The sequence below is a fragment of the Hipposideros armiger genome, unplaced genomic scaffold (genome assembly GCF_001890085.2).
Source record: "Hipposideros armiger isolate ML-2016 unplaced genomic scaffold, ASM189008v1 scaffold_119, whole genome shotgun sequence".
Classification (NCBI taxonomy): domain Eukaryota; kingdom Metazoa; phylum Chordata; class Mammalia; order Chiroptera; family Hipposideridae; genus Hipposideros; species Hipposideros armiger.
The window spans coordinates 3,369,546-3,383,173 of record NW_017731469.1 but is presented as its reverse complement, the minus strand read 5'-3'; the positions used below and the strand labels follow the sequence as shown (position 1 = coordinate 3,383,173).

General features: G+C 40.1%; 1 protein-coding gene across 1 annotated transcript; it reads left to right on the top strand.

Moving 5' to 3' along the window:
• Positions 1 to 12,244: 12,244 nt before the first annotated feature.
• Positions 12,245 to 13,628, top strand: LOC109385581 (spindlin-2B-like; the record flags this gene model as incomplete). The annotated part of the gene is made up of 2 exons (XM_019647976.1): positions 12,245 to 12,530; positions 13,126 to 13,628. A coding segment is annotated over exon 2 (498 nt), but the record flags the coding sequence as incomplete, so codon positions are not given.

Genomic DNA, 13,628 nt, shown 5'->3' with positions numbered 1-13,628 from the left:
TCATGGAACTTTCATTTTACTGTGCCAGACAGTAGGTGAGCTACAATAAGTAAGAGTAATGTATTTTCAAAGTGACAAGTGGTAAGAAGGAAGAAAACACACGAAAAAAAAGCAAGGAATGGGGAATTGAAATTCTAGGTGGGAGGCCAAAATTGGATAGATAGGAAGGCCAGGGAGAGCATCACGGAGAACATGGCTTTTGAGTAAAGACCTAAAGGCAACGAGAGAACTGGCCCTGTGCCTGTTCCAGGTAGAGGGACAGGGAATGCTGAGGCCCCAAGGCTCTGGCGGCCTGGCTTGTTCAAGGGGCACTGAGGACAGCAGCATGGCTGGAGCTGAGTAAGCAAGGTAGATAATTTCACAACGTGAGCTCACAGAGGTGATGGGGATGTGGGAGGAGCACATAGCTTAGAGCATTGGAGGCCCGAGAATGGAAATTGGCTTTTATACTGAGTGTGATGGGGAGCCATCTGAGTATTTTTAGCAGAGGTGTGATGTGATTTGTTTCATATTTAACAGGATCACTCTGGAAAGTCCAGAGCGTAGTCTGTGTGAGATACAAGGATGGGAAAAGGGAGGTCAACTTGGGACTATGCAGTGATCCAGGTAACAGATAATGGTGAATTAAACCAGTCTTCCCCTCGTCCAGTCCCCCGATAAAATCTTTAAAAAAAACAATCTGGGGACAGTGGTTGTGATGAGGTTTGTTTGAATTCTGGCTATATTTTGAATTGTAGTGCCATAATTTGACCTTAGACAAGATATCTGGTAGTAGAAAAATACAGGGGGTGTCAATGACGGTGGTACATTCTCTAATATCCTTAAACCACACAATCTCCCTAGGCAAATAACAGATGAAAGATTTGGGCTCTTTGTGCCTTTGTTTGGGTATGTAATGTTGATGAAGTGACCTACTAGAGCACCAGAAACTGATGAAAAAGAATGTGTATAAATTCTGTCAGCTTCACACCCTTGGAATGTTGTCTACTTTTCTTTTGGAACCAGTTTAAAAGTGAAAGATGCTATCATCGTAATGGGCAGCAGGTACCCAAAACAGAGTCTGTCATGGATTTAATAGTTAGTACAAGGTTTACATTAATTGGCTGTTCAAAGGAGGCAGGATTTAGACAGGCCTTTACCATGTATCCTGTCTGGATAAAGGACAGATGCCTATACTAATGTACAATTGTTCAAAGTGTATTGTCTAGGTCATAAGCCATTCTCTAAGTGCAAGTTATATTGTCCTTTATAAGTGAGTTAAAACTGACGTGGGTATAGTATTAATAATTAGTTTTTAGTGATGGGAATATATAATTAACCAGTCTTGGTTTGTGCATGCATTACTGTTAAGGGGATATGGTCAGTATCTTCTAACCCTTTCCCCTAGGTCATTACTGGAGACAATTGCAAAGTGCTACTTTGAAATACCAAAAGTCTCCTTTCCTATCTTAGAAATAGGAACCCTCATCTTGTATTTTTCTTTTTTTTGTTTCTTTCTTTACTTTTTAAAATTAGTTTCAGGTTGCACTGTGTTGTGTTGTATTTTTCTTAGAGAAGTAATGCTAGGTCCTGGCATATTTGTAACGGTGTACCATCTCTTCCAGATTGAAATTGTACTGCAGCTCAACATAATGTTTCAGTTGAGATTTCAGAAGACCAATAAATAAAACCACTTTTCCTTTTGCAAGTTATGTAACCATTTGAGAGACAGGTACAGTAATCACACAAATGGAGGTCAAAATATATCCTTGATAATTCATAAAAGCTGGATTGAGAGGACATTCTTTTCTATGAGGCTACCAGTACTTCCTCATACTTGACCCAGTCACAGAGCTAGGTAAGTAACTGCAGGCCTCCCAGATAGGTACAGATGCCCCTGGCTCACAAAGCGTACTCTCTCTTTGAGAATAAATTAGATTGCATCTTCTGCCTAAGAGAGAGAAATCCAAGAGACAACTCAAAAGGTTTCTCATATTTCCAACTCCTCTCAAACTTACGAGTTAGAAAAGTCACTGGGAGATATGAAGCCAGTGGAATGAGGGTTCTATTTGACAACCACTATAAATAGTACTTTGTAGGAGACACAACAATTAAACCTCTTTTTAAAATAATTTTTATTGAGGTATATAACTGACATATAACATATTAGTTTCATGTGTACGATGTAATGATTTGATATTTGCATATGTTATGAAATAATTACAAGTCTAGTTAAAATCCATCACCATACACATTTCCATTTTGTTTTCTTTTTGATGAGAATTTTCAGGATCTACTGTCTTAATAACTTTCAAATATGTAATGCAGTCTTGTTAACTATAGTCATCATGCTGTACATTATATCCCTAGGACTTATTTTATAATTGGAAATTTGTACATGTTGACACCCCCCTTTCACCCATTTCACCCACCACTTCTTAACTTTGTACAGTTAATATTTGTACAACATACCTGAGCATAATTTGCAATGGGTTATAGTTTAGGGGATTAAAATTTTCAATGTGGTTTTAATGTCCTTTAAAAAATCAACTCAGGTGTCTTGTGAGATAAACCATGAACTGCCTAGCTCACTCATTAACGAAGCAACAGTAGATATTGAAGGAGGGTCCTCATAAAGTGTGAGCATGACTCCCCTGACACCTCTATAATCTTCTTATCTCCATCATGAAGGGAGAGAATAATACCACTGGTTGACCACAGGAGCAGCTAAGAAACCCAGTGGCTTAAAAGAGACTAAAATGTGTCTAGAGGAATACTTGCTAAAATCATTTTAAAATCTCAGGTAATATAGGATAATCTTCCTTTTACATGTATAGCTGAGCTTTAAAGATTGTGAGTAAAATCCCCAGGCACCAATAATGAAGAGAGAACTGAAAATAAAAGCAGTAAACACGTGACCTGATGCTTTGACAGTATGGAGGGAGAAGGGTTTTGTCTCGGTAACTAGAGGATTTAGAAAAGAAGGCCTTAAGCATGGTTAAATTGGGTATTGGGAACTAAGTTTTCCTTGCCTTGCCTTTCTTTCAATTCTCCACATAATAATAGGAGTAATCTTTTAAGAATACAAATATAAATGAGATCATATCACCCTCCGGCCTAAAACTCCCCAAAGGCTTTCTATTACACTTCATATGCCAGCCAATCTTCTTGCTTTACCCGGTAAGCCCTAGATCATGCATTCTCAACCAGGATGATATTGCCCACAAGGGAGAGAAAACTGATCCTTGTGTGGAAAGTAAAAACAAACAAAACAAACAACAACAACAACAAAAAAAAACCCTTAGCTATTACAATGGTTTGTGGCCCTTCAAAACCCAACTGTATCTAACAAAATCATATTCCTTCGAATTTAAGTAGTCTCATTAGATTTTCATGGATATCACAAGAACGACGCTGACACTGAGTTCGTGGAAGATATACAAAATGTATGCAAGGTCAGTGCTACAAAACCATGGCAAATAGATGGCTGTGATTGGAGGACTTTCAACACATTGCTCATTCCTGAAGTCATATCATGAGAAGTGGCCTCTGTGTGCCTATTGGCTGGCATTGACCGCCTTTATATTTTGTCTTCCATGCCCTTGTGTGTGACTGGGCTTTGAGAATTAAATAAAAATAATATATATTTAGTTATTCAACCCATTAATTATTATGTCGAATGGTGAACAAGCAAAAATGTGATTTCAATTTTTTTCAATTGTTTTGTTTTTCTGCAAAAATAGGTTTTGAATAATTTTTTAAAATTTGATGATACTGTTGTGTATATAAATTGCTAATTTGCATGTATAAATTTAATGCATTATAATTTATATAAGTAAATAAATTCCATTAAAAGTCACTCAACAAATACAGTTAAGTTAGATGTTAATATTTTACTAATTTTTAAGTGATCTCTCTTGAAATTTTACTGATTCTTTTTTAAAATATTAAAAAAATTTTCAATTACAATTGACATACAATATTATATTAGTTTTACGTGTACAACATAGGGATCGTACATTTATATATAATACGAAGTGACCACCCTGATAAATCTAGTACCCATCTGACAGTATATGTAGTTATTACAGTACTATTGACTATATCCCTTATGCTGTACCTTATATCCCCATGACTATTTTGCAACTACCAATTTGTATTTCTTAATCCACTTTTTAACCCACACCCTCCTCAACCCCCCTTCCATCTGACAACCCTCAAAATGTTCTCTGTATCTATTAGTTTGTTTCTTTTTTATTTTGTTCTTTAGATTCTGCATGTAAGTGAAATCATATGGCACTTGTCTTTCTCTGTCTGACTTAACTCCACTCAGCACAATACCCTCTAGGTCCATCCATGTTGTTGCAGATAGTAAGATTTCATTCTTTTTATGGGTGAGTAACAATATGCCACTGTAAGTATGTACCACCTCTTCTTTATCCATTTATCCATTGATGGACACCCACGTTGCCTCCATACCTTGGCTATTGTAAATAAAGCTACAATGAACATATGGATACACATGTCCTTTTGAAGTAGTATTTTGGATTTCTTCAGATAAATACCCAGAATTGGGAATACTGGGACCTTATTTGTCTCTTGTTATAGCCTTTGTTTTAAAGTCTATTTTATCTGGTATAATTATTGCTAACCCAGCTTTTTTTTTTCCATTTTCATGAAATAATTTTTTCCATCCCTTTACTTTCAGTCTGTGTGTGCCTTGAATTTGAAGTAAGTCTCTTATAGTCAATATATGTAAGGGTCTTATTTTCTTACCCTTTCAGCCACCATATATTTTTAAGAATATAAGTGTTTTAATTTGCATTTATAAAAATCAAAAGTAAGCATGGAAGCAAGTACCAGTTTGTCTACTTCCCTAGTTACGAAGACCACAGAGTTGCAGAATCAGAACAGGAGAGGGGAGGAAAGAATTAGCGCCACCATTCACACTGTCCATTCTTTCCTAATAGGACCTGCCACTAGCCAGTCAGTTTCTCACAGACCATTCGGGGAGCTGTCTTTAAAACAGCACATCTGAACACATGCCTGCCTGGCTTTATACCTTCAGTGACTTCCCATTGCTCTACCATCAAGACCAAAAAATCCAAGGTGGGAGTCATAACCTGTTTGACCGTTGGGCCTCTTCACCACATCCTTGGCATTCTATAATTTCCACTCCTTTCTACTCACTGTTCCCTTGCACTGCATGGCCTTTGCATATGCTGTACTCGGTAAACCTCACATGCACACACGCCTCATTTATTTTTAGGCTCAACAGAATTTGCAAATTAGGGCACTGATTGATTGAGTCATTCATTCACTCAGTCATTTATTCAACCAGAAACTTTTTGAGAGCACACCGTGTCTTGGCAAAATGTGCTGGGGCTATGCTATTGAAAAAATTAGATAAGACCCCAAATTACTGCCTATCAGGAGACAAACTTTAATCCAATAATGACATAAATAATTAGACAGCCACCCTATCTTTTGATTGGAGCATTTAATCCATTTACATTGAAAATAATTTTTGATAAATATGTACTTATTGCCATTTTATTATTCATATTTTTTATCCCTCCTCCTCCTCTTCCTCCTCTTCTTTTTTTCTCCTCCTCCTTCTCCTCCTCCTCCTCCTCTTTCTCCTCCTTCTACTCCTCTTGCTCCTCCTCCAAGAAGTCCCTCTAACATTTCTTATAATACTGGTTTGGTGGTCATGAACTCCTTTAGCTTTTTGTTGTCTGGGAAGCTCTTTATCTGTGCTTTGATTCTAAATGACAGCCTTGCTGAGTAGAGCAATCTTGGGTGTAGGTCTTAGCTTTTCATCACTTTGAATATATCCTGCCACTCCCTTCTGGCCTGCAACGTTTCTGTTGAAAAATCAGCTGCCAGTCTTATGGAGGCTCCCTTCTGGGTAACTGTTTTTCTCTTGCTGCTTTTAAGATTCTCTCTTTGTCTTTAACTCTTGGCATTTTAATTATGCTGTGTCTCGGAGTGGGCCTTTTTGGATTCATCTTGTTTGGGACTCTGTGCCACCTGGACTTCTATGTCTGTTTTCTTCATCAGGTTAGTGAAGTTTTCAATCATTATTTCTTCAAATAGGTTTTCAATTCCTTGCTCTCTCTCTTCTCCTTCTGGTACCTCTATGATGCGAACGTTGGTACACTTGATGTTGTCTCAGAGGCTCTTTAAACTCTCATTTTTTTTGGATTCTTTTTTCTTTTTGCTGTTTTAATTGGGTGTTTTCTGTTACATTAACTTTTAAATAGCTTGATTCGGTCCTATGCTTTATTTAATCTACTGTTGATTCCCTCTAATGTACTCTTCATTTCTGTTATTGTATTCTTCATTTCTGACTGGTTCTTTTTTATGTTTTCTAGCCCCATTTTTATGTTTTCTATCTCTTTGTTTAAGTGTTCCCTGAGATCACTGAGCATTCTTATAACCTGTGTTTTGAACTTTGTGTCTCATAGATTGCTTGTCTCCATTTTGTTTGTTCTTTTTCTGGAGCTTTGTTCTGTTCTTTTATTTGGGACATGCTTCCTCTTTTTGGCTGCCTCCCTGTGTTTGTTATTATGTATTAGGTAGGGCTGCTATGTCTCTGTTTCTTAGTAGAGTGGCCTTATGTAGTATGTGTCCTGTGGGGCCCAGTGGCACAGTCTCCCTGGTCACCTAAGCCAGGTGCTCCAGGTGTGTTCCTTGTGTGGGCTGTGCATGCCTTCCTATTATAGTTCAGCCTTGCTTGCCATTTGCACATCAATAGGAGAGACTGACCCTCAGGCTGATTGGCTGTGATGACTGGCCATGCCTACAGTGGAGAAGCTGTCGTGCAGGAGCCGGATTCGCTTTAGCACGGCTCTTGTGCCTGCCCAATCTGCCCTTTGGATGTGTTGTTGTCTGTGGAGGTGGCCAGGTGGTGTCCCCGCTTGGTGGAAGGTAGGCCACCAGGTGTGCTGGCCCCAGGGCCTCCTGTAGAGGGGCCCTACCCAGGCCAAGTTCATCCACAGCCTGTGTCCTGCTGGGACAACCTAGCATGTGCCACAAAGGAATCCACAGATGGCTGTCACCTTGTGCTAAGCTTAGAGGTGCTCAAGATGCCAAGTGACAGACCAAGGCCGGCTGCCACTAGTGCCAGGTTTGTGTGCTCAGTAAGAGGTATGGCACATGCTGAGGCCAGATGCTGCTTGTTTGAGGTTTGTGAACCTTTGAGAGATTTTAGAAAAGTCTTCAGCATGAGCCAAGACAGGGCGTTTGTATGGAAAAGCCACGGGAAGTGGCTTGGAAGTTGGGTGGGACAGGGTCTCAGGGAATCACCAGGGCAGGTAAACAGTTTTAGCCAGGTTGATGGAGACTCAAATATGGAGCCTGCCTGTGTCTGCACACTGGAAGGGCCTAGGGCTCAACACAGATACAATGGATTCTGCCAGTAATTTTGACTGGGAGAAAGCTGCTCCTCCAGCTCTTGCTCTGAAACCAGACACTTCAGTTCCTCCCCATAATGTTTCTGGCACCTTTTGAACTGCTGCCCCAGTGCTGGAGCTTAGAGCAAGTGAGTCCATCAGAGAGTAAGTCTGTGTGCAGGCCCTTTAAGGGGAACACCTGGGACTCCAGCCACCCTTGTTTTACTCAGCCACAACATCTGCTGGTTTTCACAGCTAGAAGTTATGGGGACTTCGCTCTCTGGCTCTGGAAACCTGGGCTGGGGAGCCTGGTATGGGCCTGCAACCCCTCACTCCTCCAGGGGGTAGGGGACTTCAGCAACCAAGATATCACTCTCAATTTTTAACTGCCACACATGGGTATGGGACTAGCCTGCTCCATGTCTTTGCCCCTTTTACCAGTCTTGATGTGGCTTTTTTGTATGTTCTTAGTTATAGGACTTCTGTTCAGCTAGACTTCAGGTGATTCTCCATGATGATTGTTCTGTAGTTTAGTTGTAATTTTGATGTGGTCATGAGAGGAGACAAACACAGTGTTTACTTACCCTGCCATCTTCACTGGAAATTCATATTTTACTTATTCCTAACCCTACATAAAGCTTGCTGTTTTTAATGTATGTATGCATGTATGTATATTTTATGTAATAAGCACATATACAGATACATTTATTAAACACTTTGCCATTTAAAATATCTTTGATTACAAGTAATAGAAAACCCACTCAAGTTGCTTTAACTATTAAGAAATTTCTTATCCCATTACTTGGAGTCAAATGTAGTACTCCACAAATGATATGATCAGCAACTAAATGAAATGATCAGTGGGCTCAGAGTATTCCCATTCTCTCTTTTGCTATCTAATTATGCTGGTTTTTCCCTCAGTCTGATTACAGAGATTCCAAGCATCGTACACAGACAAAGCATTATCCTAAATAAGAAAAGGAAACATCATTTCCTATTTCTCTTTCTTGAGTGTAAAGAATTTTTTTCAGAAGTCCCCTAGCAGACATATTGTCATGTTTAATTGTCCAGGATTAGATCATATGCCAAATGCTAAATCAATCACTTACAGGGGGAATGGTATTATCATGATTAGCTTAGAGTAGTAACCTTTCAGAGTGGGGTGAATATTGGAAACTCAGTGACTATAACCACCTACAGGCAAAAAATGTGTCACTAGGACAACAGTCTCTCTCTTTTGCTTAGCTTGGCTCTGATCTCTTCTCTGTGCTGCTTTCATCCTGAGTCTCCAGATGATAGTAAGGTGAATAGAGCAGCTTGATTCTCAAATCTTCTCCGGTTCACTCATGTCCAATGAAAAAGGTCATCTACTTCATACCCAGGAGTTTGTGCAAAATATCATTGTGCCTCATTGACTCTAACTACGTGGGGTGCCTAGTCCTAAAATAATCAATCTAAGAGTATTTCCGTACTTTGAAAGGTCAGACTTAGGTTGTTCACAAAAGGAAACAGGGACACTATTCCCAGAAGTGTGACTGGATGCTAGGTTGCAATGCCAAATGATGTTACAATTTAACACACTTTGCCACTCAGCTTCTATATGAGTCCTTCTTGCCATATATTCACATTCAAAAGTGTCTTCCACAAAATTGTTCTTTCATCAATTCCTAATGGAATGTGGACTATTACCATTTATTTGGAAAATGATATTGTAAAAATAATTGCTATTGTAACTTTCAAGTCAATAGATTAGTTTGACTATTTTTGAAATCTAAATAAATTGGAAAGAAAAATTGTGTCATCTTCTTTTTTTCAACATATTTGTGAGGTTCACTCATGTTGTAGCATATAGTTGTAATTTACTCATTCATAGTCTTGTATGATATTCCATTGTATGAATATACCATGACATATCCAGTCTACCGTTGATGAAAATTTGGGTGGCGTCTAGTTCAGAGCTATTACAAATACAGAGGGTGCCAAAAAAAATTTATACATATTTTAAGAAAGGAAAAAAAACTGTATTAAGGTTTTAATACTCAATATAAACCAATAATAAAAGATGAATACAAGTCATGTGTATACATTTGTTTTGGCAACCCTGGTAGTTGAACACATATATTTTTAAATAAAATATAGAATTTAGAATTTTAGGGATATGAGATTAAGTAATTCAAAACAAGTTTCTCATTAAAGAAATAATAACAGCTGGATGAAATATTTAAACATAAATCTGCTCAAAGGCACCTGAAAACCAAGAAGATAGGAAATAATTACCATAAAGATGTGAGGGAGAACAGATACAAGAGGTAAACAGTGAATTTGTTGGATGTCTTTTCCCTTGGGGAAATTTACCTTCTGGAGGGAACTGCTGTAAGGCTTAGATGCTCAGAAGAGCTTATGACTTTCCATTCAAGGTAAGGATACAGAAGTAATCTGGAGCCCTGGTAAACCACTTTAACTTGTGTTTGGGACATCAAGTGTAATATCTCAGAAATAAGGGTTAACCAGAACTAAATAAACCCTCACATGAACTAAAGTATATCTGCAAATTGCTTGCCATAGAAAATTGTATGAACTTTCATTTGCATCAGCACTAAATATAAAACTCTTTTACTCATGCTCAATGGCATTAATACTTTAATATTCTTTCATACTTCATTGAATCAAATTTTTAATTGATTTTGGATATCAGCCACTTATCGGAGGTGTTGCAAAAATCTTTTCTCATTCGGTTGGTTGTCTCTTCATTTTGTTGATGGTTACTTTTGCTGTGCAGGAGCTTTTTAGTAAGATATAGTCCCATTCATTTATTTTCGCTTTTACTTCCCTTGCCTTTGAGGTCAGATTCATAAAATCCTCTCTGAATCCAAGGTCCATAACTTTAGTACCTATGTTTTCTTTTATGAAGTTTACTGTTTCAGGTCTTATGTTTAGGTTTTTGATCCAGTTTGAGTTGATTTTGGTACATGGTGATAGATAGCAGCCTAGTTTCATTTTTTTGCACATGGCTTTCCAATTCTCCCAGCGGCATTTATTGAAGAGGCTATATTTTCTTCATTGTGATGTTCATTGCAGCTTTATTTACAGTGGTCAAGACATGGAAACAACCAAAGTGTCCTTCGATGGATGATTGGATAAAGAAGATGTGGTACATATATACGATGGAATACTATTCTGCCATAAGAAAAGATGAAATAGTGCCATTTGCAACAACATAGATGGACCTTGAGATTATAATGCTAAGCAAAATAAGTCAGACAGAAAAAGCAGAGAACCATATGATTTTACTGATATGTGGTATATAAAACTGAAAACAACAACAAAAAAAACCCCAAGAAAAACAAATGAAGAAACAAAACTCACAGACACAGACAATAGTTTAGAAGCTACCAGAGATGTAACGGGGGATTAGGGTAGTAGATGAGGGTAAAGGGGATCAAATATATGGTGATGGAAAGAGAAATGACTCTGGGTGGTGAACACACAATGTGATATACAGATGATGTATTACAGAATTATACACATGAAATCTATGTAGCTTTGCTAACAATTGTCACCCAAATAAATTTTAATAAAAAAATTTTAACTGATTTTTCTTTTTCTTTTTAGGAATTATTTTATTATTTTAAGGTTAGTTGTTCTGTTAACATCTGACCTATCACCTGATTCAGGTACCATAAGTAACTATTAAACATTTATATTTTTTACTGGGTTTTGGGTTTGTTCATTTGCTTCTGTTTTATTTTGCTGAATTTTACATTTTAATAAACCAAGTATTGATTTGGGAATAAATACAGTCTAAAAATTTCCCGCAAATATTTAAGGGATCATTCTAGTATTCTTTAAAGAATACCCAATCTTTCTCCACTGAATTAAAAAACTGTCATTTTACCTAATTGTTTCTTATAAAGTTATTTTTTTCCTAAGCTTTCTTTTCTGATAAATAGATCATATTAACAGTTATTGTGAATACATTTTCCCAAATATTCAGTAATGGGAGAAAAGTTAAGTTGTGGTTACTAGAAAATTGAGTTTTATAGAACAAAATCCAGGTATGTAATAGGTCCTCAAAAAGTATTTATCAAATGACAAAGATAAAATGTTTTTAAAAAGATCTTATATCCTGACAAAATGCTTATTCTATATGAGAAAGAGCAGGTCATGAAATTGCATATGCAAAATGATCCAAGATTTGTAAAAGTCTAGAAAAAATAGCAAAAGAAATATCATTATTAATATTTCGCTGTGAGCCCAGGGGAATGGGAGCTGAAATTGCAGTGGATTATTTTCTTCACATAAATTTTCTGAAATTTACACAGTATTAATATTGTGCAAATAGTTCATTTGCAATAGAGTGGGGAAAAAAGAAAGGCATCAAATTCCTTAAGAAGTAAAATCCAAGAATGACCACTCTGGAAAAATTACATAGAGATTTGGTCAAGATGGCAGACAGAATTTGCACATTTCTCTCTCCCTATCCAAGTCCTTGCAAATGACAGGAAAGACAGATTTATGTGTAAAGAATGACTACACAAGGGCACTAAAAAAGGAAAAGACAAATTCCTGGAAGATGGAAAGCAGATGGGGCAGGGGCACTGAGAGGGTGAAGGCAGAGGTGAGCACAGGAGTCAAAGGGTCCTGAATTGGGGAGAAAAGAGGTGCAGAGTTGGGGCACAGCTGCTCCTGATTTTGCAAAGAGGAAGGGCAGGAACAAGGAGCACCTCTCATGCCAAAAGCAGTGGTGGGTTTGAGAGTTGAGGGGGGGCACGACGTGTTTGGCAGGAAGGGGAGGCCTCTCTCCTGGCAGGAAGCTGCGCTACGGAAAGAGGGAGGAGACTGCTGCTGCAGGAGCGGCTGGTGGGAGCCCGATGTGGCAGAGGGGCTTCTGCCGCCGCTGACAGGGAGGCGGAGGGCCAGCGAGCCCGGTGCTGGAGACACAGCCGCCATCCTCTTCGGCAGCCCGGCTGCCCTCCTAGACACGTTCCTCGCCTGCAGATCCTCCCCTCCTCCCCGCTCTTGCAAGCACCCGGCTCAGCGCCTGCCGACCCTCCTTCCCACAGGCTCCCAGCGAAGGCAGGAGCGAGGTGTCCGATTTGGGCACGTGAGGCCCGTGGTCCCGGGCGGTGGACACCAGGCAGGCCAAGGCCATTGGTGGGCACCGGGATGGAGAAGGGAGACGGGATGGAATCCTGCAGGATTAAGGGGGTGGAGGCGTGCTCCCAGTGAGGCTGGGGTGGGAAAGTGCACTGGGCTATAGGAAAAGGGGGTGGCGTTAGGACGCTGGCAAGAAACTGAAGCGAGGGCACTGGGTGCCAGGAAAGCAAAGCGACTGGGGCTTGGCAGGGGGCGTGTGGGCAGCAGGCTGAGGCTTTCAGGGCCAAAGGACAGCGCGTGCATGCGGGTCAATGGCTGGGAGGGATCGGCGCTTTGCAAGGGATTTACGGGTAGAGTGGGTGCCAGTGGGTGGCCGGCGGAGGCAGTGGTCTCTGAACAAGGAGGTAGCCCGCCCCCTTCTGCAGAGTTCTAACCCCAGGCAGCACCACTGCCGCTGCTGCCCTTCCCCGCAGCCTAAAAGAAACTAGGAGGGAGAGCACTTGCAGGCAAGCAGCCAGGACTTCCAGCGTTGCTGCCGGGCGCATGGGGAGCATTCAGGTGCCAGCGCAGGGTACTTAGAGACCCTGCTGTCCGGAGAGCTCCACCTGATGGCACACTGAGCGTCTTCTTGTCTTCCCTCCTCCCGCCGCAGGCTCAATGAAGACCCCCAGCGCACAGGAGGTGGAAGGGCAACAAGCCAGGGCACCTGCACCTGCGGGACGGGCCACCGGGACTGCAAACATGACGAAGAAAAAAACTTGCCAAAAGAAACAGAGGGGCAGACCTTCGTCCCAGCCCCGCAGGAACATCGTGGGCTGCAGAATTTCACATGGGTGGAAGGAAGGTGATGAACCCATCACCCAGTGGAAAGGAACCGTTCTGGACCAGGTGCCTATAAATCCGTCCCTTTACCTGGTGAAATACGATGGAATTGACTGTGTCTATGGACTGGAACTTCACAGAGATGAAAGAGTTTTGTCCCTTAAGATCCTTTCTGACAGGGTGGCATCACCTCAAGTCAGCGATGCAAACCTTGCAAATACCATAATTGGTAAAGCTGTGGAACATATGTTTGAGGGAGAGCATGGTTCCAAGGATGAGTGGAGGGGGATGGTCTTAGCCCAAGCACCAATCATGAAAGCCTGGTTTTACATC